This window comes from Misgurnus anguillicaudatus, chromosome 11 (genome assembly GCF_027580225.2).
Source record: "Misgurnus anguillicaudatus chromosome 11, ASM2758022v2, whole genome shotgun sequence".
In the NCBI taxonomy this organism is placed as follows: Eukaryota; Metazoa; Chordata; class Actinopteri; order Cypriniformes; family Cobitidae; genus Misgurnus; species Misgurnus anguillicaudatus.
Window position 1 is genome coordinate 29,149,638 of NC_073347.2, and position 27,712 is coordinate 29,177,349.

The following is a 27,712-nucleotide window of genomic DNA, read 5'->3' on the forward strand; positions in this document are numbered from 1 at the left end:
AAGCTGGTGGGTCAGCTGGTCTTCCAGCCTGACCAGCTTAAAAGTGACAAAACGGCTAAACCAGGTAAAACCAAGCTGGGAGACAGCAAAAAACAGCTCGCCAGCTTATGCTGGTTTTAGCAAGAGTTTTTTTTTTCAGTAGGGTATAGCCAAAATGTCCAAACTAATAGCCACATTTGATTTTTTTTGTCTTATGTTTTTTTTACATGATTGGATTTTAAATATGGTTATTGTGTCTGCAGCATTTAAAAAAGCTTGCTCCTGCTATGAGAATAATGCTTGCAAATAATTGGTTAAGTTGATCCATGTATACAAAAGGGTAAGAGAAAACAATTATCCATTTGGAATAATTGTTTGTGGATGTTATGTGGTAGCTTAACCTGGCAGGTCATAGCAATTTAATGCAAAGGTAAAAAAGTACATTCCCAAGTAACTAGCACATTGTTAAAATGTTCACTGTACGTTAATCATAAAAAGTCAATATAATAAAAAAAAAACACAGGAAAAATAAAACCACAAAATAATTGAGAATCAACCACTGGAATAATTTACCACGCGCTTACTCTGAGACTTTTGTTTTGAAATCGTGCCGTTCGGGTAACTCTGATCGGTGGACGCTACGGGATTTAAGAGCAAACTAGCAATTGTGATAAAATATCAGATAAAATGTTTTAATGCACCCAAGTTAATGAAACATTTAACAGAGCGACTGACAACACAGCACGCATCCCGCAGGAACTCAACATCTGACGTCATATCCGGTGTAAAGGAAAACCTCTAGAATATTACAGTAGGTTCCCGTTCATTTCTCAGTGTATTTAAAAGCGTGTACTTCTGCTGAAGATCTTTCGATTTATCGTGACATAACAAATCACCTCTGCATTAATTCACTTGTCAGTATAAACCCTTCAGCTCGTGCTGGACGCGTGCACTTATCAACAGGTAAGAAATAAACAGTAGATGACAGATTCACACACGTGCACTTTATGGCACACTGATGGTTCTGTTTAATCTCGCTGTCAGTTGTTGTTTGTTTGTTGTCTTGTAGCATTTGTTCACATTTCTATTAAGATTGTGTTTTAAGGTATTTCACTAAACGCACGCGCGGATCTTATTACCACCAAACTATATTTAAATTCCAACGGTTTAGCATTGATTTACACACATACCGTCACTGACAGAAGTCATACTAATAATTTATGTCATTTTAAAAAGTAGTATTTATTATAACCTCTATTTGTTATTATATTTTTGTCTAGATACTCATATCATTTGTAATATTAATAAACCATTTAAAGTGTTTGACTGAAAGCTGTGTGAGTTGTGCAATAACTGGTTTTGCATTTATTGAACACACCTCCGACAAGAGCTGGAGCTTTCTAGAGATGTAAACATAAGGGTGGTAGGACTACATGTCCCGAGTACTTTCAATTTCAGATATTATATAAAAACTCTTGTTTGTCGTTTAACCTAACCATTACTACCACTGTTGTTTTAACAGGACAGTAACTGTTTGTGAGATTCTTAAAAAAATCTGCTCATAGTTGTGGGTTTGTTTGATAGTTTGACCCAGATTCTTAAATTATTGATTGACAAATCAAATAGCTTGCCCATTTTTAATGTCATTTTTAAATGCTTGGTTTTGGTTGTATTTGACAGGTGTGTGTTAAAGTGTTGAAAGTGATCTCTGCCTGCGACAGAGGTCATACAGGCCCGTGGTCATGCTTTGCTGGGGAAATGCCTCATACGGGCAGCTGGGTTTAGGTGGAATTGATGAGGAGATTGTAGTGGAACCACGGAAATGTGAGTTCTTCGAGGGCAAGCGTCTGCGAGATGTGGGATGTGGCAGACGTCACACTGTCTTTCTGATGGAGGACGGGACCGTCTGCACCTGTGGTTGCAATGACCTGGGCCAGCTGGGTCATGACAAAGCACAAAAGAAGCCAGGTAGGGCCAGAGCGAAACATGAGTCAAACACTTTACTAGTATTATACCTCTTTCAATTTAATTACTCTTCAATCTACTACAGTAGGGACTACATATAAAATATGACAAGTACAAGATTTTGTTGGTTTTGCTTGCGTTTTGTCCATGTTTCTTCAACATATTTTTTCTTTGTAAACTTTTATCAAAACATAATTACTTGCTTAAAGGAACAGTATGTAGAATTGTGGCCAAAACTAGTATTGCAATCACAAAACTTGTGGTTAAAACTGGTACTGCAATCACCCAACTGGTGGCCAATACACAAAATGACAACATGAACATGAGTTGAGGGCTGCAACTCCACTTTTTAAATGACAATATCCTGGCCAGACCACTGTTGTCAGTGATATAAGTATTTGAAATTAAAATTATTTCTTAATGTCTAGTGACATATCAGGGCCATTTTATGATTAATTGATATAAATTTCTTACATACTATTCCTTTAAAGGAAAACACCACCGTTTTTCAATATTTTACTATGTTCTTACCTCAACTTAGACAAATTAATACATATCTATCTTTTTTCAATGTGTGCCCTTAATCTTTGTACAACGCGTGGTGAATGTGTTAGCATTTAGCCTAGCCACATTCATTCCTTAGGATCCAAACAAGGATGAATTTAGAAACCATCAAACACTTCCATGTTTTCCCTATTTAAACATGAGTTTAAACATGAGTAGTTACACGAGTAGGTATGATGGCACAATACTTTTTTAAGATGTCAAATAAATCTTTGGTGTCCCCAGAGCACATATGTGAAGTTTAAGCTCGAAATACCATATACATAATTTATAGCATGTTAAAATGTCCACTTTGTAGGTGTGTGCAAAAATATGCCGTTTTGGGTGTGTCCTTTAAAATGCAAATGAGCTGATGAAATTCAAACACTTATCACAATGATGGTGGTTTGTTGCAATTAAAACTCAATTGTGCTTTTCTTTGCACTAAATGGCAGTCCTGTGGTTGGATAGTGCAGATTAAGGGGTGGTATTATTATAATAAGAGCTCCTTATGACATCATAAGGAGAGCCAAATTTCAACCTATTTTTTATGTGCTTGTAGAGAATGGTTTACCAAAACTAAGTTACTGGGTTGATCTTTTTCACATTTTCTAGGTTGATGGGAGCACTGGAGACCCAATCATAGCACTTAAACATGGAAAAAGTCAGATTTTCATGCCATGGCCCCTTTAAGAACTGATGCATTTGAAATATATAATAAAGTGAAGAGTAAAACATTAGTCCAATCCCACAGACAATTATTAACTCTTTTCCAGCCACAATTAAAAAAAAAGTTGGCAGTCAGCGCCACTATTTTTTTTATGATTTTCACAACAGTTTAATGCCTTCCAGAAAATGTTCTTCTATAAATACATAAACATACGATATTTCAAATGATTAAAAAAAAAACATTTCATCCAACCCTTATTTGTTCTCTTTTTATCACCTTACAAATATGGGTAGTTTTCTTTAAAAATACAAAATTTTGAGCAAAAAGCTGAGGCAATGGAATTTTTGTGAAGGTCTTTCAGATTCAGACCGATCATTAAAACATACACGGATTTTTACTGTTTGCCGTAAGAGGTTGCTTCCGGGTTTTATTAGTTGGGTAAGAGCGCCACCTGGTGGATAATAGCGGAAATTTGGATTGCCGGAAAAACTCGTCATTGGCGGGGGAAGATTTATCCTCTCCAATTATGCCACCACCTGCGGACCCATTCGGTTGGGTTCGATATTGCATCATCACATTTATTTTTAAAAAATCTATACGTTAAAGGAATAGTCTACTCATTTTCAATATTAAAATATGTTATTACCTTAACTAAGAACTGTTGATACATCCCTCTATCATCTGTGTGCATGCACGTAAGCGCTGGAGCGCGCTGCGACGCTTCGATTATTCTTTATGGCGTAATAGCACTTTTGGGAGTACTTCGACTCGCCTGAAAAGTCCGCTCCCCTTCTCACTCTCAAAAGTGCTATTACGCCATAAAATATAGTTCCTCTTTTAAATCCGCTTAGAAAAGCGCTACGTTTTATTTTGTACCACCAAACTTGCTCGTATAACTACTCGTCTTAAATAGGAAAAATGTTGATGTGTTTGGTCACTTCTAACTTTATCTCTAAATGGTACAATTGAATGAATGGGGCTAAGCTAAATGCTATCGTAGCGTCGCAGCGCGCTCCAGCGCTTACGTGCACGCACACAGATGATAGAGGGATGTATCAACAGTTCTTAGTTAAGGTAATAACATATTTTAATATTGAAAATGAGTAGACTATTCCTTTAACATAAAACTAGACGTATATGGTATCTTTTAAAAATTCAGAACCCCCATTTGTCTTACCAGTTAGATCAGTTTTGTTCTATATTTGTCTTGCGTGATTATGGTTTTGATATGTCCATCTCTAGAGCAGGTTGTGTCTCTGGACGCTCAGAACATTGTGGCTGTATGTTGTGGTGAGGCTCATACTTTAGCTCTGAATGATAAAGGACAAGTGTTTGCTTGGGGTCTTGGTTCGGATGGACAGCTTGGCCTCGCAAATACAGAAGAGCGTGTCCGTGTACCCAGGTAAAAAAATCTGTGCCCTCTATCTCTGGAAACTTAAAGAAACATATGACAATTTAACATATTCATATTCGTACAAGTAAACAACTGTATCTGTTAACCTAAAAAGTATTTTTCTGTACCCAGAACAGTGAAAAGTTTATCAGAGGTGAGCATCACTCAGGTGACCTGCGGTTACTGGCATTCCCTTGCTTTAGCCAGAGGTATGTTTCTAACTTTCTAAATCAGATATTTGTGTTATAGTACCAAGAATGGCCATTTTACCATAATGATGCTGTTTTATTTTAGGAGGTCAGGTGTTCTCCTGGGGCCAAAATAAATATGGCCAGCTGGGGCTTGGAAAGCAAGGAGCTTGTGTCTCTTCTCCACAACTCATTCAGTCTTTACAGGGCGTTCCGATCACCCAGATATCTGCCGGTGGAGCTCACAGTTTTGGACTGACTCTGTCCGGGGCCGTTTTCGGCTGGGGACGAAACAAGTTCGGCCAGCTTGGTCTCAGTGACAACAACGGTAAAAGAAAGATCTTGTCGATAATGTTGTGCATTCTCAGCTTTAATGATTTTGATGGTGAAATGCGTGCTGTTCTTTAGATCGCTGTTTTCCTGCCTTGTTGAAGACTCTCAGGTCTCAAAGAGTGGTTTATATTTGCTGTGGAGAGGATCACACGGCAGCTCTCACTAAGGTGAGTTTTCATTATGGATTGTTTGTTAAAGATTTATAGGGGGCTGCACATTCAACACATTATAGGTAGAGCTGAGTGAAATATAAAAAAATTATAGCGTTTATTTTATATAACAGGGAGAATATATTCTGTGTTATTATTTTTGCATTGTTGATTTGTAGGAGGGAGGTGTGTTTACATTTGGGGCTGGAGGTTACGGTCAGCTGGGACACAACAGCACAAACCATGAGGTGAACCCTAGGAAGGTGTTTGAACTCATGGGTAATGTTGTTACACAGATAGCTTGTGGAAGGTAAGTATCAAATAATTTTAATTTTTATGATTAAAAAATATTTCTGGGATTATATCTTATATGACGTGTTTATTATAATATTGAGAATAAGAATTGCTTGTATTTTTACCTGCATGTAAGGCAACACACTTTGGCGTTCATCCCTTCATCAGGAAAGATTGATTCGTTTGGTCTCGGTGGGAACGGACAGCTTGGTACCCGCTCTACCTGTAACAGGATAAGTCCTGCACCTGTGAAAGGCTGTTGGCGAGCCCATACTGACCCTGTGCCTATGGAAGTGGGTGAGTTAACCTTCATTCACACTTACATTATATCGCTAACAACAGAAAGCTTCACCTAACACAGAATGTTTTACCCAGAAAGCACAGTAGTTATTAGAAATATCTCACTACATATTACTTGTGACTATTGCATATTAATTCATCACAATATTTTATTAGTGTATTGAAATAATGTTTGTGGTAGCAGAGGTTAATGTTTTTTCAGCAGATTTCAGTCACACAGAGAATGATGGATAGATGAAGTGTTATATATGATCTGCTGATGTAAATCCTGCGATGATGTTTCAGATTTGACAGGGTTGTGTATTTCAGAGACAGAACAGAGTTATTGTGTGAAGAGGATCTATGCTGGAGGTGACCAGAGCTTTGCTCACTACACTTTACCTCAGGTACACAAAAAATAACATTGAAACAAATCATTGTGAGACCACAAAAGTGTGTTATAACATACATACATATATCAGTGTTTCTCACAGGATTTTGAGGAGACTGTGGTAGTGATGACATCACCCGCTAATTAGCATATGTGTGATGTCATCATGTCGTGTTTGATCTAGTGTTGGCACCTGAAATATGTTTCACTTCTACTCTTTGATCTGTATCTGTATTTGATCTGTATTATATATCAAATTATATTTTAAGCCGAATTAAGCTGTTTTAAATAGTGAAATAAAAATGTAAATGGGAATCATGAAAATTCTATTTGTGGGGGCCAGTGTTGATTCTGTGGTGGGCCACCACAAATAAATCAAACACTATATATATATATATATATATATATATATATATATATATATATATATATATATATATATATATATATATATATATATATATATATATATATATATATATATATATATATATATAAAGAATATATATATATATATATATATAAATATTCTTTTCATTGATATTCTTTATTATAATATAAATTATTATGGCTTAATTTGATTTAAAGGTGCCAAAGAATGCATTGAAATAATCTGTTAAATTGTTCTCTGATATCTACATAGAAGGTATGTGCTTTATTAAGTGCAAAAATTATCCAGAGACGTGTCCATTTACAACCATAGGATTTGCCTTTAGAATAAAATGGCCGATTATTACCTTATTTGAAAGGGTCACGAACAGAGCCAGACAGGATCTGCAGACGTTTTTTGATTTTTTTTGTTGAAAAATCTGCTGAATTCTGCGGAATGATTTTAAATGTTCCAAAAAAAGTTGTTTTTTGTTGAGAATTTAAGCTTTAAATATTTCAAAATTGCATCTAAAATAATTACTTTTTAATGGCTTACAATGGAAATGAATACACCAAACCAAAAGTCCTCTGCGGGTGCGGATTCCGTTTGGGCCTGGTCATGAATAATAATGTTGAGCACTGCTCTGATTGGCTGTTTCACAGAGTAGCTTCTTCAGTAGCTCTGTGTGTGGGTCAGTGACAAAAACGGTTTGGCAAGATGAGAAATTCAAAAATATTTTTTAAAAACTTGTTTTAAAAGCATGCAACAGGTATATTTAAATGCACATATTCTATTTAAGTTGATTTTATGCAATAAAAAATGACACTAGGGATGCATAACGATTAATCGCGATTAATCTATAGCAGAATAAAAGTTTTGTTTACATCATATATGTGTGAGAATTGTGTATAATAACTTTGTATAGATAAATGCACACACATGCATGTATATTTCTTAGAAATGTTTACATGTGTATACATTTGTGTATTTATGTATAATTTATATTATATGTAAATAAAAGTACTTGATATATAACTATATATTTTTTCTTAAAATTATACAAACATGTGTGCATATTTAAATATACATAATTATTATACACAGTTCACACACATATATGATGTAAACAAGAACTTTTATTCTGCTATAGATTAATCGCGATTAATCGTTATGCATCCCTAATTTGCACCATTTTTATGAAAGTTAAGACTGAATGGACCTGAAAATAGCAAATGGTGTAACCGTCAATTGTGCCAAAGAATGAGAAATATTAAATATGTTATCCACCTTGATGGCATGCAAGCGTAATCATACATTTTTTTAAATATAATTTTATTAGTTATTTATAAATGTAAATTTTCATGCGTTTTTGTAATATTTGTCAGGACATATACTGGAAGCAGCTCTGTTTTCTAAATAATCTTTAACAAATTATGTAAAAATGTATGTAAAAAAATAATATTACACTAAACTAGATGATTATATTTTATTCCACATTTTTTATTAATATATTTTAATTTAAACAAAAATACTAGTTATACCAATTGACACAGGTCGTTACACCACATTGACATTTTTGCAGTTATTCCCCAAATATTTGTTCAAAATGAAATAAAACCAGAAATTTTAGACTTGGTCTTCAAAAAAGAAAATGTATGCAAATAATCTGCAAATTTATTTTGAAATTTGAAACCTTTTACATTTAATTGAACCATACGGACACAAAATAATTAACGTCCGTTACAACCCGTGTATGTAAACAGACCTCGAGCCTGTATTAGACGAAAATACGGAATTTGAGAAATAATCAATTGTTTGGAGATTGTTAATGGATGTTTTCATTTTAGACCTGCAAAACGTAACCGTAACGTCAATAGAGCTTCAGTCTAAGCGTTAGCATATAGCATAAATTATCTTATAGCGCTAACTGTAACGTCACAGTTGGTGTTATGTTGAGATTGGCTTGTTTTCCAGCAATCTTTTGCATGATTGAGGTTTACATAAGAAGGAGGAAACAATCATCTTTGAGGCTCACAATATGTCATTACCATGACCAGAATTCTTCTTGTTCATCTATGCCTAGATAAATGCAAATTTAAATTCTACAGCACCTTTAATAATGATTTAATTAGATTGAAAAAAGTAGGATATGATATTGTGCTGTCAGATTGAGAACAAGAAAAGAAAAACATAAAAAACAAATGTAGTGATCTTTTAATGTAGTCAACATCCCAAATTTTCAAATCTATTTATAAAAAAATGTGTGTGTTTGCTGTTTTGGGGGATATTTTTGAGTAACTCTGTTGTATTCCTATAGGTCAATGAACCCCCGGTGGATGTCAGAGTTACCAGCACCGGTGGACAGATCTGTACTATCACTGCTGATCTTATACAGAAATGGCTCAGTCATGGTCATGGGAGACTCTCACCAGAAATCACTAAGTACTGCCTGTTTATATTTAGATTCAGGTTACATTACATCTCTTATAGAAACAACCAGCAGTAATTGCTCTGTGCGGATTTTAGCTTCATGTTTTAAAGGAATAGTTCACCCAAATATGATCATTCTTATAATTTACTCAACCTCATGCCATTTTAGAGGCTGTTTACACTTGGTATTAAGATGTGTTTTCATCGATCGGATCACAAGTGGACGAGAGAGACACATTACGTTTCCACCTGGTATTTAAATCCGTCTCTTTTGTCCACTTTCGACCGCTTCTGTCCTGAATACTGTGGGGGGGGGGTCTGTGAGACGGTGGGCGAGTCTCTCCGCTGTCATTCAAACACGAGCACGAGTAATTATGAGTTTATATGGATGCAAACTAATATTATGTCGGAGTCCACTGCTTGTTTAGCAAGTAAACATGCTGCACAGAGTTTTGTATGTGTATATGTTAGAGCTTTCTCTGAATTTTCAGCGCAATTGATGAAATAGGATCGCGCAACTTTCACACGCTTTCAAAACGAAACTACGGAGATCAGCCGCTTAGTTTTATCAATGAAAGGCTAAAAATAGCACTGTTCACCGTTATGTTCACGCCAGAAGTAAAAAAGACGTAAAACTTGTGTTTAATACCTCAGATTAGATAAATGGGCGGAGAGAAGGCGGTCGCGTGTGGCTGTTCGAACGCATTCAACCACATGTGTGTTCCGCAACTCCAAAGCGATCCGATCGAAAGTGGTTTCGACTACCTCTGGATGTGGTTGAAAGTGGTCGAAAGTGGACAAGCTCAAAACGTTTTGAACACCGTTTACACCTGGCATTAACGTCGTCCACTTGTGATCCGATTGACGAAAACGCATGTTAATGCCAAGTGTAAACAGCCTCTTAGATGTATGATTTTCCTTCTTTAACTGGATACTAGGGATACACCGATATGGAAATTTTGGTCGATATACCGATAACTCTTTATATTTGGGGGCGATAACCCTATATATATATATATATATATATATATATATATATATATATATATATATATATATATATATATATATATATATATATATATATATATATATATATATATATATATATATATATATATATATAGGCCGATAAATATTCATATTATTATCAAAATGCACCAATCAAAACTTCACATGGCCAGAAATGAGCAAGTGAAGTGGTTCAACAAACCAAAATAATCCATCATTTATCGGCTTTCATTTATCGGCCTAATTTTGCTATCAGACCGATAACCGATAATATTAAAAATAAGCAGTTATCGTCCGATAACGATATGTCGGCCGATAAATCGTGCATCCCTACTGGATACAGTTGATTTATTAAACAAATATCAGTTCTTTGTCTAAATATGGTCTCAACTTGTTGAGGCTCCCATAACTCTTTTAGGCTGATTAATGTATTCCAAGGCAAAATGTTAGGTGTGTGTAAGAAAATGATTAATATTGTGACCTTATTTAGCAAAAATTAAAACCTAAACAAAATGGCAACACAAATGTGAAACTCGAATACGAAGACACACCATTAACTTTGAATCTCATTGGTTCTTGCACGTCTTATGACTAGTCGTCATACCATATTTTGTAAACACATTTTGGATGGCATGATGGTAAGTAAGGAGGGTATTTCAATTTTTTTTTGTGAGCTGTTCCTTTAAATCCTTGTTATTTTGATGTAGCTAGTTGACTATGGGGTGGTTTCCCGGACAGGGATTAGTTTAAACCAGGACTAGACCTTAGTTTTATTATGAAATATAACAAGTTTTCACAAACACGCCTTACTGAAAACATTACCTGTAGGGGTGACCCCGAATAGTCGAAGATTCGATGCATCGATAGGAGAAGCCTGATTCGACTACCAATCTCACAGTCGAATCGTCGCAGATGTGTTATGAAATGAGGATCCTTTAATTTTGGCCATATATGGGTGCACTGTGTACAAATCTGATTTCACATATAACAGCTTTCTCCCAATATATTAATATACAGCATATTATTATAATTCTGCAAATAATATGTGAAGTATCAGCTTTCAATAAATATTTTTAAAATGCGTTAATAAATCCAGCAACCCCTGTGACCGGCTACACGTCCATAAGAGGTTCCTATGTTAATAAACCATTGCCTCTTTGTTTCTACATTTAAAAGACAAAGCTGGCAATTCTGGCTATACTTTCATTCTTTTAATAATTTCTTCGTCTGAATTATCTGTTTGACATGTGTTTTGTTTTCGTGCACTTGAGGCATTTTGCACATTTGTTCTGCACTTTGTTACTTCTGACCTTATTTTATAAAAAAAAATTATTTATTATAAACGTAAATTCTGATCTAATTTAAGTCTGTACATTTTGGATTGTTTTTCGTTGTATCGATTTTGCACTATTGCGTGCTGGCCATGCTTGCGCATGCAATTTAGCCGAACACGCTAGGTGCTCTGCGTCTCATATTTAGGAGTTCATCAAACTAAACATTAAAAAATGGATGTTTTCGACGGGTATAAGTTTTTAAAATGTATTTAAAACATATGGTTATCTTGTCAAAAGTTAAACTACAAAATAGGTAAGCAGTTTTTTTAAATTTCCGTGATGAAACGGAAAATATCTGCACCGAACCTATATTTATGCCTGACACGACTGTCTTTCTTGTGATTTAATATTAAGAATGGTGTTCACTTTCAAATGATAGAAAAGAGATTCCTGAAATAAATAATATAATCAGTTGTTTCTGTATCTAAAGTGAATGGAGATGATCAAAGTGAAAGCAAGCAGGTATTTCTGTGCTAAATAATAACGCGTAGTGTCTATAAAATCATTAATTTCAGTGTTTTTATGAATTGTATATAAAGCTTAGTTTTTATAATTTGCAGTAACAAACAAACACAAATTATTTGTCATACTCATTTCTCATTTGTCGTTTTTTTTTGGTCATGACTGCTTTGACGCGCTTAATCTCCAAATTAAATAAAAACACTGCATTAGCCGAGGTTTTCAAGGCAAGATCACCTTTGTTATATTTTTAGGTTTAGTTATCAAAATGTTTTTTGTGTGATATTCTGTAGATCGTGGCTTTAAAATGTTATGAGGAATAATTAAACAAATGTTGCCTTACATTAAAAATATATAAATGCATCGTCAGTTTTGTCTTCGTTCATCACTTGAAAGACAGTTTTTGGTCACTTTATCAAAAACTTGTTTATGTGTGCTGCTTGTGAAAGAAAATAAAAGTTATCAATTTGTACCTGGTCTGACCCCCTCCCAACCCATGCACACACACACACACACACACACACACACACACACACACACACACACACACACACACACACACATAAATGATTCGACTATTGGTCGACTATGAAAAGATTCGACAATTCTGATTCAATATGTAAATCCTTAGTCGAGGACAGCCCTAATTACCTGTGTGCATTTTGAGGAAAAACAAAGGGCACTGATGTATTTTAAGATATGTCAGTGCATGTTGTTTTCAGTTTGGACACCTCTTACATTTATTTTAGTTTAGGACTAGTCTAATCCCTGTCCGGGAAACCGCCCCTATATGAAGCGAATGTTGTAATGACTGCCCAGTTATCACAATATCATAACACATTTTTTTTGTCTCTTCCAGTGAGATTGATCTTGTGTTCTCTTCAGCGAGTTGTCTCAATGGAAGTTTTTTGTCTAGCAGGTAAAGAGACATTATACATTTAGCATTGATGTTGTGTGATTAAATGGGTTGGATATGCTGATGTCTTATTATTCATTCCTATGTTTAAAGTGTGTAAATGGCTGAAGTTCATTTAATGTGAGTGTTGTGTTGTGTAGTAATCCAGGTCATTACAGCACTAACAGTAAGTGCTCAGGTGTGGATATAAACACAGCTCGACTGCTCTACCACAGACTCATCCAGACCGATCACCCACATATCTCACAAATTGTGAGTCTGGTTTTTATGTCTTTAGCATAAATAAAACAATCTAATATTTTTGGAACATGCCTTTATCCAGAAATGAAAATTCTGTCAATTTTTACTCTCCCTTGTGTTCTTATACAGCTCATGTCTAGTTAAGTGAAGATAAGTTAATCTGTGCATTTATTATCAAAAAGTTTAATTTACTCAAACCTGTATACATTTCTTTGTTATATAAACAGGAAGAGTTTCGTTGCAAAGCGAGATAAGCACCGTTTTTTTTAATTGTTCAGAAATCTTGCTTTTTGGTTGTGCATTCCAATTAATTTCAATGCAACTGCAGTTGGTTTATTTTGATTTAAACCTTCATAACTTAAAAAATACAGCTAAGTAGCTCCGTAAAACAAAATAATAACATGATAACATAATAATAAACATGTTTTGACAAAAATGTTAAAAAATGGATTTATCTCGTTTTGCAACGAAACTCTTCAAATGTTAATAATCGAAACAAATCTGGGGCACCATTTACTTACATTGTATTTTTTTCTACTATAGAACTCAGTGGTACATCAGACCTGCTTAGCTTAGCTACAAACATTCTTCAAAATATCTTAATTGGTGTTTAGCAGAACAATGAAGTTTATACAGGTTTGGAACAACCTAAGAGTGAGCAATATTGACAGAATTTTCATTATTCGGTGAATTAACCCTTCAACATATCTCATACAACTTTTGACCATTGTTTTGTGAAAACATAACAGCTTAGAGATTCTGGCTAACAAAACCATTTGTGTTTCACAAAAGAAAATATTACCAGATAGTATTGACAAGTGCTGCGTCCGAAATAGGGATGCTAAACAATTAATCGCGATTAATCGTTAGCAGAATAAAAGTTTTTGTTTACATCACATATGTGTGTAAACTGTGTATAATAAATACTGTATGTATATATATAAATATGAACACATTCATGTATAATTTTAAGGAAAAAAAATTATATATTAAGTATTTATATTTATATATAACATAAATTATACATAAATATACAAATGTATATACACATGTAAACATTTCTAAAACGTATACATGCATGTGTGTACATTTGTTTATACAAAGTTATTATACAAAGTTCACACACACATATATGATGTAAACAAAAACTTTTATTCTGCTAACGATTAATCGCGATTAATCGTTAAGCATCCCTAGTCCGAAACCGGCTACATAGTAGGGCAAAAGTAGTAGGCGAGACGATTAGTATGTCCGAATTCGTAGTATTTGAAAAACAGCAGACGAAAAGTACTAGCCTGACCTACTACTTCTGACAAAATCTTAAAGTGTGGATTCAATGGACACTTTACTAACTAAGAAGAATTAAAAATTGTTGTATTAAAAAAATGATAGAAAATGGTAACGTGTCTCTATTCAAATTTAAATGCATAAAAGATTAAATTTAGCTTGTAAAATATCATCCTAGTTAACATCTCACTTGATATGACAACATGAATTTCACTCATACTTCTCATATTCATGCTGTTTAGTACCTAATGTATTCCCGGTCGTTGAGTAGGTACTTGATCTAATTCAGTACGTACTGTCACAGTATGCAATTTCGGACGCAGGGAATATTTTTTATTTAATGTGAACTATTCTTTAATTGGCCATTATTTGCATTGTAACCAGTGCTTGGTTTTTCCTGACCCAGATTGCTGCTAGTTTAGAGAAGAACCTCCTGCCCAGGTTGAGCAGTTCTCCTCCAGACATCGAGGCTTTGAGACTTTACCTCACACTGCCTGAATGTCCTCTCCTCAGTAACCCCAGCAACTACACCACCATCACCATTCCCTTTGCCAAGGCTGTCATCAGTCTGAAAGACGCTCCGCTCAAAGTACTCGGTACATCTTCTCCTTCATCACAGGATACTGTGCTTTAAACACCACCAAGCTTGTTGCCCGTTGTCACTGCTCTGATCCAACACTGAATTTTGAGAATTAAACAATCTTTGTTGGCCAATATTATAACTAATATTTCTGCCCATATTAACCACCATTCAAGAAATAATGTAAATTCGGCTTGGACTTATAAAAAGGTGTCTATGCTATATGAAGTGTTTTTACTTCACATGCTTCTTTAAAAGACTTCTTCTTTTACCTAGGAAAATATCCAGAGCAGTTGGATCATTACAGTCTAGACCCGTTTTGTTTTTAGAGGTTAATAGGAATTAACTTCTTTGCCAATGCATGTGCACAATTGCCACATTTACCATATGCAAAGTGCACTAGTAGTGTACAGTAGGCAATGGTCAACGTATCTACATTGGTATGTATTTGTTAACACATCATGTTTATATATTCACAGTATAAATGCGTCATCCTATAGTTTGCCAGGTGCCGTTTGTTGGTTAATACCGCAAGGGGTCTTGTGTCATACCAAGATCCCCCAAATTCTAATGAATGTAATGCAAGAAAATCTTAATTCATGCTACTGCATTCATAGCAAATCGGGCGTTATGAATGAAATTTTTTTAGTCAAAAATGAAAATGAGAATGTATTTATTATAGTGGTCGACTGATATGTTTTTTTTATAGTTTTTATATTAAGAAAGCAGTATAGTCGATATAACACAAATGTAATTACAGTCTATGAGAGACAATGGTAAAACTAAATAAAACATTTATGCATAATATTTATACATTTAAAAAAGTACTTAAAACATATTTATATAATTAATGTGCATCTGACAATGTTTGAATAAGACTTTGCTGCACACCAGAGTGTTTCTGTGTATAACACAACATAACATCATGTTAAAAAGTGAATAATGATTGGTAATTTTACTGTCTGCCAGACTTTGGCTTTACACCTGAGTGTCTTTTTATTACAAACAACAAATTTAAGTAACAGAAAAATGTATTGGTTGATTGAAAAGATTTAAAGGTGCAGTGTGTAATTTTTAGAAGGATCTTTTGACAGAAATGCAAAATAATATACAAAACTATATTATCAGGGGTGTATAAAGACCTTTCATAATGAACCGTTATGTGTTTATTACCTTAAAACGAGACTTTTTTATCTACATACAGTGAGGGTCCCCTTACATGTAAGTCGCCATTTTGTGCTGCCATTTTTCTACAGAAGCCCTTAAAGGACAATTTTTTTTTAATAAGTTGTCTCCGACAATGACATGTTTGTCCGGTGGCGGCTACTGTAGCTTCTCTATGTGTTTCAAAAGCGAGGGGTGAGCTGTGGACTAAGCCGTTGGCTGCAATTCGCAACCTCACCACTAGATGCCGCTAAAATGTACACAATGCACCTTTAATGCCGATTAAAAATCCAAATATCAGCCGATATATATCGGGCCCAGCAGTGTATCCGTCTATCACTATTTTATAATATATTGAACCATCTGTTTATATTTTCCTAAACCTTCGAAAAATATTAGTCGTTACTCATGTTTTCTATTTTAGAAGGGAAATATGCATGTGCTATTGATGTGACTAAAAGGACACAAGTATTTGAAATACAATATTCTTTGTAGGAATTCTGTAAATAAAAATGCACAAACCAGAATCAAAAATACCCAACAAATGAATAAAGGATGGCTCTTTAATGAACAAATAATTTTTATTTTATTTTAATTTTATGTGCGCATTTATGAGAAAGAAACAATGTTATGGATGTAACATTTCTCTGTTATGTATGTGGCAGTTCTGAAAGCTCCTAACTATGGAAAATAATTTGAATAAATGTTTAAAAAACATAAACGGAGACCTTACGTTGATATTTAAGCCACTAAATATTGACATCTAAGATATCAGTACAGTTAAAAGCTTAATTTTTTTATGGTAAGGTTGACATTTTCCCTGGAATTGCTCTGTATTGAAATTGTATTTAAACAAACACAACCATACTGTATACTGAACCTATCTTTGTACTTGAATGGGTTTGCTTTTGTTCTGTAGGTAACTGGTGGTCTAGGTTGGAGCCGACGGTCTTTCAGAGGCTGGTGGAGCTCTATAAGGAGGTGGTGGTGTATCTGCTACGCATGCAGAAATTGGGAATCCCACACTCGGAGCAGAGGATCTTCACCTGCTTTCTGCACACCACACTTAAGTTTCTGGAGATCCTTCACTCTGTGAGCACTGCCATTTAGGTTACACTTAATCTGTTTCAGACCACAGACAGATCTCTAGACATTTAATAGTTATATCTGTACAATCAAACATTACAATTAATGAAATAAGACCTGTTTAATATAACTTGCTTCAGCAGTGACAGTACTATTTCAGAGTTGTTAAATATGAGTTGATATATGGATAGCTATGTTTGATTATTTGCATTTTCTGTTGTTTGTTACCTTATAAGAACAGTAACAGTGACTTTACCAGAGTTAAAGGAATATTCTATTTTCTTAAAAGAAAAATCCAGATAATTTACTCACCACCATGTCATCCAAAATGTTGATGTCTTTCTTTGTTCAGTCGAGAAGAAATTTCTCGAGCACGATTGTCATTTTTGACAATGAAAATAACAAATATACACTTTTAAAGCACAACTTCTCGTCTAGATCCGGTCGTGATGCGCTTGCGTGACCCGACGCAATACGTCATCACGTCAAGAGGTCACAGAAGACGAACGCGAAACTCCGCCTCAGTGTTTACAAGTGTGGAGAAAGAGGACCGTTCCTACGTTGTTGTATGTCAACTGATTCTAATTAATGTCTTTGTGTCAATTTATTGTTTACAATGGTCTGCAAATGTGCGTTTTATATATGTAACACGTGACCTCCCTACATCACTACGCATTTACGTTAGGTCGCGCTGGACCGGACCTAGACGAAAAGTTGTGGTTTAAAAGAGCATATTTTTTATTTTTCTTGTCAAAAATGACAATCAGTTCGCTAGATAAGACCCTTATGCCTCGTTTGGGATTGGTTATAGTCCTTTGAAACGCCGTTAAAAAAAACTGTTAAGTGTTGAGTTAAGTATTAAATGTTGGGCTCTATTAAAGTCCATTAAAATTAGAAAAATCTTGCAATGTTTTCCTCAAAAAACATAATTTCTTCTCGACTAAACAAAGAAAGACATCAACATTTTGGATGACATGGTGGTGAGTAAATTATCTGGATTTTTCTTTTAAGAAAATTGAATATTCCTTTAAGTATTGTCAGGTGATACATTCAAATTTAGCTTCCTAACTAGACGGAAACCCAGCTTTCTAAAGTTTGGAACAAAGCCACTGCATGTAATGCCTTGGTATATCTGGAGTAATAATGTAATGGCTTTATTATCCTTTCACAGGTCAATGAGCGTGCCGGTCAAATCATTCAATATGACAAGTTTTATATTCATGAACTGGATGAGCTCATTGACATCAGGAATGATTATGTCACCTGGATTCAACAGCAGATGTTCTCTGGAGTGAGTCTGATCATATAGACATTCATACCCGTGCATCTCCTGTGCAGACACACAAAAACATTGAATCCCATATCAGCACAATCTGTATAAAACACTATTGTCATCTGTTTCTGACAGGTCATAGACTCTCAGGTCACCCTGTGCAAATACCCGTTTGTTTTTGACGCTCCTGCGAAGACGACGCTGCTCCAGACCGATGCTGTTATCCAGATGCAGATGGCCGTCGATCAGGCTCAAAGGCAGAACTTCAACTCTCTCTTTTTGTCGGGTGGAGGGGTGGAGTCGGTCAACCCCTGCCTGATTCTCATCGTACGGCGCGAGAATGTGGTCGGAGACACCATGGAGGTGTTGAGAAAGTCCAAAAATGTTGATTACAAGAAACCGCTCAAGGTAAACGATACAGTCTGAGAATCTTATTTTGTTTTGCCTTGTCATATATGTGTTTATAAGGATTTCTTGACAGAAATGCAATATAATTTGCATAACTATATTATCAGTGGTATATTAAAGGGACATTACACTTTTTTTAAAATATGCTCATTTTCCAGCTCCCCTAGAGTTAAACGTTTGATTCTTACCCTTAAAGGAATATTCCATTTTCTTAAAAGAAAAATCCAGATAATTTACTCACCACCATGTCATCCAAAATGTTGATGTCTTTCTTTGTTCAGTCGAAAAGAAATTATGTTTTTTGAGGAAAACGTTGCCGGATTTTTCTTATTTTAATGGACTTTAATAGACACCAACAATTAACACTTAACTCAACACGTAACAGTTTTTTTCAACGGAGTTTCAAAGGACTATAAACGATCCCAAACGAGGCATAAGGGTCTTATCTAGCAAAACGATTGTCATTTTTGACCAGAAAAATAACAAATATACACTTTTAAAGCACAACTTCTCGTCTAGATCTGGTCGTGATGCGGCAGGTGACCCCACGCAATACGTCATGACGTCAAGAGGTCACAGAAGACGAACGCGAAACTCCGCCCCAGTGTTTACAAGTGTGTTGAAAGAGGACCGTTCCTACGTTGTTGTATGTCAACTGATACTAATTAATGTCTTTGTGCCAGTTTATTGTTTAAAATGGTCCGCAAATGTGCGTTTTATATATGTAACATGTGACCTCCCTATGTCACTACGCATTTACGTTAGGTCGCGCTGGACCGGACCTAGACGAAAAGTTGTGGTTTAAAAGAGCATATTTTTTATTTTTCTTGTCAAAAATGACAATCGTTTCGCTAGATAAGACACTTATCTTTCTCTCTGTCTCTCGCACTCGAGTCAGCGTCATGGTTGGATAGCGGAGATGAAGGGGCAGTATAATTATAAGATCCCCTTAATACGTCATGGGGGGAGCGAAATCCGAATGACCTATATATTCACATGCTTGCAGAGAGAGCCTTACCAAAACAAAGTTACAGGGTTGCTATTTTTCATGTTTTCGGGGATGGTAGAAGCACTGGGGACCCGATTATAGCACTTTAACATGGAAAAAGTCTTATTTTCATGGAATGTCCCCTTTAAGGCATTATTTAAAAATTGAGCATCACTTAAAGGTTGCATGCGTTCGCTGTAATTTGTTAATATAATGAATAAATGTAAATCTTCGTTGGTAATAAGAATCAGTGATGTTTGTGTGCAGGTGATTTTTGTTGGAGAAGAAGCTGTAGATGCCGGTGGTGTGAGAAAAGAATTCTTCCTGCTGATGATGAAAGAGCTGTTGGACCCTAAATACGGCATGTTCAGATACTACGAGGATTCCAGACTCATTTGGTTTGCTCATAAGGTATATCAGACGTGATATTGATCATGTTTTTGAAGCATAAACTGATACCACACATTGTAAATTGACGTATTCACGCACATCACATGTTTGAACACAGACGTTTGAAGACATCGATCTGTTTCATCTGGTTGGTGTCATTTGCGGACTGGCCATCTATAATCTCACTATAGTGGAACTGAACTTCCCTCTAGCACTTTATAAGAAACTGCTGAAGAAAGATCCCAGCCTAGAGGACCTGAAGGAGCTCATGCCTGATGTGGGAAGGTTTGTGTGTGTGTGTCATTGTTTTGAGTTTTTGATGGTACACCAGAAGAACAAACAGTAAGAGTAAAATGAGTACAGTACAGCTTTGTTAGTTATGTCAAACAACAAGCTTTTTTCCATACTGGCAGTAATCATGACGTTTTGATGAAAATCACCTTGACTTACACTGTAAGTGGGCAACATGAAATAAATCAAAGAAACGTGTGACATGAATGGAGATCAAGGGGCAACATTCTCTTTCTCTCGTGAAGCCAACAGAGTTTGAGGTGTAAAGTGACTTGGAGCAGATTTACTAACTGCTTGCGCAAACCATCATTTTGTCGTTAAATAACGACTGCCAGGATTTACTAAAGACGTGCAGTGAATAATTAGCGCTGAAAATGTGTGGTCTAGTTAATTTTGCGACTGACCTTATTGCATAGTAAAAGTCATGTTCTTTCTGATCCCATTTTTTAAACCCTATAGTTAGTGTGTAATGTTGCTATAATAGCATAAATAATACGTGTAAAATGCTAAAGCTCAAAGTTCACTGCCAGGCGATATATTTTCTTTATCAGAATTCGCCTTTTAAAGCCTACAGCGAATGGACAGTTTGGTCTACAGCCCTCTACTTCCTACTTTAATGACATCAGTAGAACAGTTTTTTGACTAAACTCCGCCCACAGGAATACGTCAGTCGCCAGCTAAGCTAACGGCAAGCTTAGCTGCTATTGAATCACAACACACTGTTTACACGTCAATGGTTATTTTTAAAAACTGAGAGATTTACCTTCATTTGTGACCCTCGTTTACACGCAAACGGAGAACTCGCCTCTGAAACCGATTGTTTCTAAAAACTCCGGCCAGAGTGGAGATCTTGAAAATTTTCGGTTGCACGGTTGCCTGTAAACTGAGACAAACGCATGTTTAAGCAGGCAACGTCACAGAGTATGCGCCAGAGCTCGCACCTACGTCAAAAGTGCGACCTATGTTTACATGTGACTGCTACTCTGAACGCTTCCAAGATCACATTTATCTTCGTGCAAACTCGTTTCGTGTGTTTGTATTTGCAAATACAGCTGCTCCATTATCTCAAGGAGCAGAGACGAGTGCTCGGATGTCAGCAATTTTACGCGTGTTTAACTTCATCCGGCGCTGCAAGAACCGACAGACGGATGTTGTCAAAGTACCGCGAGAGCGATTCGAAATTAGACCTCTACGTATGATTCCTCAACTCGCTCTCGCGGTACTTTGACGTCATCGATCACCTACTGCAACAACTCCTCCCTCCAACACGAAAAACCAGTCTATGCGAAGAACCAGTTTGCTCCAGCACCAGCGCTGCCGGTGATTGGCTTACGTGAGCTTGAGCTTCTCTTGACGGCATATATGCACGTGTATGTGTAAATAAACACTTTTCTGAAAACTGACATGTGTGCACGATATTATTTTTGAAACCGGAGAGGTTGAAATGTCCATTTATGAAAATAGCCGCCCACGTGCAAACATAGCCTAAACAAGCTACACAATCAGAACTCGTTACATATTTCTGAAGGAGGGACTTCATAGAACAAGGAAGACAGCACGTCATATATTGCGCACTGTAAACACAATCGGAAAGAACGGGACCTTTTATTTCTAGGAGTTTTCCTTTCAGAAGCCAACTTTATGGGAGGAGATTATTTAAATGATTCACGCATGCAATTTACTTATGTTTGCGTTTGTGATATTACTGGTTTTTGCGCCATTATTTAATGCCGCAAAAGCATGTATTAAATCATTTTGCGCTTGAAATGACTGAAACTGTAGCTGATAGAAGAGAGACATGCTTTAAAAGGGACTCAATCCCCATAGACCCCCATGTTAAGATGCCCAACTTTACAGCAGAAAAAATATGTTTACAGCCTGGTACAAAATGTGGTTAATTTTGCCAATCGTGACAACTGTGAGCAGAGTGAACTTTTCTGTAACTCATTCGTTTGATTTATATTATGCCTTAAAGTTCTGTATAAATAAGGTCTTGGCTACTTAAGGTCGTGGCTACAGAGTGAGTTGCCGCTGCTGTCACTACTGTTCAGCCAGGCGTGTATGGTTTTAGCCATAGACATAGACGTATACGTAGACACCTCATGACTTGCTGGAATGTAATCCAGCGTCGCCGCCATATTGGTTGGGTCTCCTCATTCTGCGCTAGCACCGGAGTCAACGGAGAGCGAGCAACTATGCCCGTATTTGTGCAACTTACAGTTGTACTAACTGCCGCAGTATTGATACCAGATTACCTTTCACAAGTAAGATTGAACAATAATTTTGGTTACTTTACCATTTATAATATTATGTCATCGTAACTAACGTTACTTACGTGTAACCAAACCGTGTGAAAATCCGAAAAAAAATCATTGAGTTATTGTAGTTGGGGATACACCTTCTTCAGTAGAAATAAATGCAGGGCGGGCCCATTGGGGACCCACCCAAGATGGCGGCCGCGGTGAGAAGTTGGCTCTAGTAGGCAGCGGCAGTCTATGATGTGTCTACATATATAATGTCTATGGTTTTAGCAACCAGGCACTGCATTTTTGGTTACCTGTGAGTGACGTGCAGTGATACGCTGCCAAAATGTGGACGGCAAGCTCCACCAACTTTGGCCTTTGAAAATGCTTTTCAGAAACCTACGGGTGACATCTCGGACACTACATCCATGTTGTATACAGACTATGATGTAGACATTAGTTGAGATTGAGTTTTATTATCTGTCTGCTACTTTAGGAGCCTTCAGCAGCTGCTGGATTATACAGAGGATGATTTAGAAGAAACCTTCTGTCTGAATTTCACAGTAAGAACAAATTCACACTTAATGCATTGTTCGTACATTAATGCTGCATGAAGAAATTTTTTTTTAAATAAGCATTCACTTGTATTTTGTAATTATAGGTCACAGAGGACAATTTTGGAGCTACAGAAGTATTAGAGCTGATACCTAATGGGATGGACATCAGTGTAAACATGTCTAACAGGTGCTGTATTACACTCACCATAGTATTTTTATATGTACTACATTATTTACATTTGAATGAATACACAGACTTGTGTGTATCAAATGAAGGAAGTAAAAACATTCCAGATTAAACTAGTAAGTCTGGTTTGATTTATGTGTTTGACAGCTCTTTTATTTTTACAGGCAGGAGTTTGTTAATGCTTACGTCGAATATATTTTCAACACTTCTGTGGCTCCCCAGTTCACCGCGTTCTACACTGGATTTCACAAAGTGTGCGGTGGGAAAGTTCTGGAGCTTTTCCAGCCTAGTGAACTGCAGGCTATGGTCATAGGAAACACTAATTATGACTGGAAGGAGTTAGAGATGGTAATGTTCAATAGCACAAACCACAATAGCCCACAATATAAATATTGATAGAGTCAAAGATATTTAATATTACCATGATGCATCACTGGTATTGATATGAATAGGGGAGATCGCAATAGTCAGTTTGGCCCTTCTAGTCCCGCCAATCATCAACCATTAAAAAGCATGACATCCAGTGGCGGCCAGTGACTTCTCTTCCGAGGGGCGCGAATTCAAAATATGTTTTCGGTATGTCATGTGAACCTATGTGCATCATGCGTCATGTCATAATATGTGCCTGCTTCACTTTTGTCGAAAGGGTTTATGATAAAAGAGATGCTCTTGTTCACAAAATACTTGCAAGAACATCAACCATTAAAAAGCATGACATCCAGTGGCGGCCCGTGACTTCTCTTCCAAGGGGTGCAAATTTAAAATTTGTGTTCGGCGTGTCATGTGAACCTATGTGCATCATGTGTCATGTCAAAATACGTGTCTGCTGCACACGTGTTAAAGGGGTTTATGATAAAAGAGATGCTTTCGTTCACAAAATAACTTAGGGACACTAAACTCTGATTACACATTTGATTAAGCGAATATCTTTTCTTTTATCATAAAACCCTTTTTAACATGTTTTAAAGCAATTTTAATGTGTTTGCCATTGTTGTTATAAACATTTGAGATGTTTGTGAATTAACGATTTACTGTTTGCCCACCGGTTTGTTATTGTGGATACATTTCCTCGCCCCTAGACATGGTGCGGCATCAAGCGGAACGAGATTGGTCGCTTTACATGCAAGTTATGTGGCCTTTTGGGCGATTCTTGGCCATTTGAAGTGCCAGACTTTCAGTATACAGCGGGGAAAATACGTTTTTTGACACATCTCCATTTTTATCGGTAAGGAGATTTTTAAGTGGGCTATTGACACAAAAATTTCCATCAGATGTAGCCATCAAGCCAAATATTAAATTCATACAAAGAAATCAGAACATTTAAGTATACAAGTTGAGTCATAATAAATAAAGTGAAATGAAACAGGGAATAAGTATGGAGTACACTTTATTTTATACATTGTAGAAAAGCCTTTGTTGGTGATTACAATTTCTAGATGCCTCTTGTATGGAGAGACCAGTCATCTGGATTGCTCAGGAGTGATTCTGGCTCATTCTACCACACAAATGGTCTTTAAATCTTGAAGGTTCCTTGGGCCTCTTTTAGCAGATTTTTATCCAGAATGTCCCGGTACATTTCTCAATTCATCCTGTCTTTAGTAATATGAGGTCTGCCAGTACCCCTTGCTGAAAAGGAACCCCAAACCATGATGATTCCACCCCCAAACTTAACTGTTGGTATGGTGTTCTTGGGGTGATGGGCAGGGCCATTTCATTTCCAAACATGGTGTGTAGAATGACTGCCAGAAAGTTCAATGTTGCTTTCATCTGACCGTACTATAGTCTCCCAATAATCCACAGGCTTCTCCAAATGCTCTTTCGCAAACTTTAACTAAGCCTCAACATGCTTTTTGTTCAGCAATGGAGTCTTGCGTGGTAAGCGTGCAGGGATGCCATGGCAGTTCAGTGCATTGCTTATAGTTTTTTTTTTTTGAAACAACAGTACCTGCTGATGCAAGGTCTTCCTGAAGTTCTGCCCGAGTGGTTCTTGGCTCTTGGAGAACTCTCCTGATTATTCTTTGGACTCCTCTGACAGGGATCTTACATGGAGCACCTGATCGTGGCCGGTTTATGGTGAAGTGATGCTCTCTCCAAATCCGGATAATGGCCCCCACAGTGCTCACAGAAAAAATGTAGCATTCTGGAAATGCGCATATAACCATTCCCATCAAAATGCTTTTCAGCGATAAGATTACGAAGATCCTGAGAGAGTTGTTTGCTTTTACCCATCATGAAGTCTTTCCTGTGTTCCTCTTGGGTAATGAGAAGCCTTTATAGGCCATCAATTAGGACTAAAGCAGCTAATATCAATTAGTACTAATATGTGGCAGGGTTTCTCTCTCAATACTGACAGATTTCAGGCGATCTCCTGGGTTTCTATGCCATTTTGCACCTTGTTTTCTTTATGTGTTTAATACTACTTCCCTGTGTCATTTCCCTTTATTTGTTGTGACCCAGCTTGTGTACTTGGATGTTCTGATTTCTTTGTGTGAATTCGGTGGTTGGCTTGATGGCTGCATCTGGTGGAAATTCTGTGTCGGCGGCCCAATTGGAAATCCCCTTACTGATGAAAAGGCTAATGTGTCAAATATTTTCTCCGCTGTATATTCCAACATATATAAGGATGGTAGGAAATGTTTTTCTGCTGTAGTTCATTCTATTAATGTTGACTGACAGTATGACTATTGTTTGTCAGTCCACAGAATATAAGGGGGAGTATTGGGCGGATCATCCCACCATCAAGATATTCTGGGAGGTGTTTCATGAGCTGCCTTTGGAGAGGAAGAAACAGTTTCTATGTATGTGAATAATCTTTTTTTAATTTTTGACTTTAGATATGAACTCGCTGGTCAATACAAACTACCCAGTCAGTTAGCTGATTGACAGCATCATATTGCTGTACTGTTGGTACTCCACTGTCTTCAGATTTTCGTTTTTTTTTTCTCTTCAGTGTTCCTGACAGGCAGTGACCGAATCCCCATTCTGGGCATGAAGAGTCTGGCATTGGTCATTCAGCCCACCGGAGGAGGCGAGCTGTATTTCCCTGTAGCTCACACATGCTTTAACCTGCTGGACCTGCCCAAGTACACTAGCAAGGAGACACTCAAAGAGAAACTGCTGCAGGCTATTGAACACAACCAGGGCTTTAACCTCGTCTGATGCAAGTCAACCGCAAACGCAAACCACATACTTAAAACTGCAGGAGAGTTTGAATCATTCACAGCGTGACTGCTTTATCATAAAACAGCAAAGTTGCATCAGATTTCTGCAGCATCTGAAGCTTTAACACAATAAAAATGGACATTTATTAGAAATAAAGACACTTATATCTGAGACTGCATAATAAGAGGTTCCCAGTGAGCTTAATAAAACGTGTAAATAGTGTTTGTTTATCAGTATTTTGGTACTTACTCAAAGTTTGATGACACTTGTGTGGTAATTAAAATTATTTGAGGGCTTTAAAGTAGCATTACAAATCTCTATCCCACGCTTTGATCCCATGCATTATTTAACATATTTTATGCTTGCATGCATTATTTAACATATATTTAAAGTTTTTTTACTAAACCAATAAGACGGACATAATAACTGGTCCAGCATTCTAGGTTGTGCTGAACTGCATAACATTTACTAAATGTAAATTTGAAGAAGCTGAAATATTTGGTTAAGATTTTTTATGATAATGGGTGAATGTTGTTGTTGCTAAAAAAAATGTTCTGCACATTATTGTGTTACATTAAAATGATGTGTATCTGTGGATCATCTTGGTTATGGTTTATTATTTCTGTATAATTTCTTTTTATATTATTTGCTGAAGATTGAGTAAGTATCAAAATCTGAAAACAAGTAAAGACAGGGGTCATTATTACATTTTCAGTGGCATGTATAAGTCATTCAGGTGTCAAGTGAAAGATTGCATGATGATAAAGGGGAATAAAATGCCACACATTCTGAAGTGTTCATTTCAGAAGCTCCTGGTGCGAGACATCAAACTGAAAAACTCCTGTTAGTCTTAATATCCTCTCATCATACATGTTGACGTTTGCTGTACCATTTTATTTGTGTGTGAGAGTTTTGTGTAAAGCAATGCTAATAAAAAATGCTGGATTTCCAGTGTTTGTAGATTGTAAATAAATACAATATTTGTTACACAATTTGTGTTTTATGGTGGTTAATTATTATCACACACACACATATATATTAGGGCTGCACGATTTGGGTAATTTTTCCCATTGCGGTTATTCATGCTAATATTGCGATTGCGATTATAATAAATGGTATCATGAGTTAACTTGATGGGTTTTAAGGAAAATC

At 36.3% G+C, this 27,712-nt stretch overlaps 1 protein-coding gene across 2 annotated transcripts; it reads left to right on the top strand.

Annotated features, from left to right (window-relative positions):
* Nucleotides 1-679: 679 nt before the first annotated feature.
* herc4 (HECT and RLD domain containing E3 ubiquitin protein ligase 4) lies at nt 680-27,552 on the top strand. Of its 2 annotated transcripts, XM_055169747.2 has the most exons (23): nt 680-942; nt 1,660-1,947; nt 4,400-4,559; nt 4,683-4,759; nt 4,845-5,066; nt 5,147-5,238; nt 5,400-5,530; nt 5,651-5,811; nt 6,124-6,200; nt 8,872-8,996; nt 12,648-12,707; nt 12,845-12,956; nt 14,638-14,827; nt 16,895-17,067; nt 18,233-18,352; nt 18,470-18,742; nt 19,998-20,141; nt 20,239-20,405; nt 23,151-23,217; nt 23,316-23,398; nt 23,563-23,746; nt 26,094-26,196; nt 26,349-27,552. In XM_055169747.2, exons 2-23 carry the CDS (start codon nt 1,722-1,724, stop codon nt 26,555-26,557), a joined length of 3,156 nt encoding a protein of 1,051 aa, XP_055025722.1. In that variant the 5' UTR covers nt 680-942; nt 1,660-1,721; the 3' UTR covers nt 26,558-27,552. The 2 variants fall into 2 exon arrangements, with proteins under 2 accessions (XP_055025722.1, XP_055025723.1); XM_055169748.2 differs by lacking the exon at nt 680-942 and having other exon boundaries at nt 1,761-1,947; nt 4,405-4,559.
* The last annotated feature ends 160 nt before the right edge of the window (nt 27,553-27,712 follow it).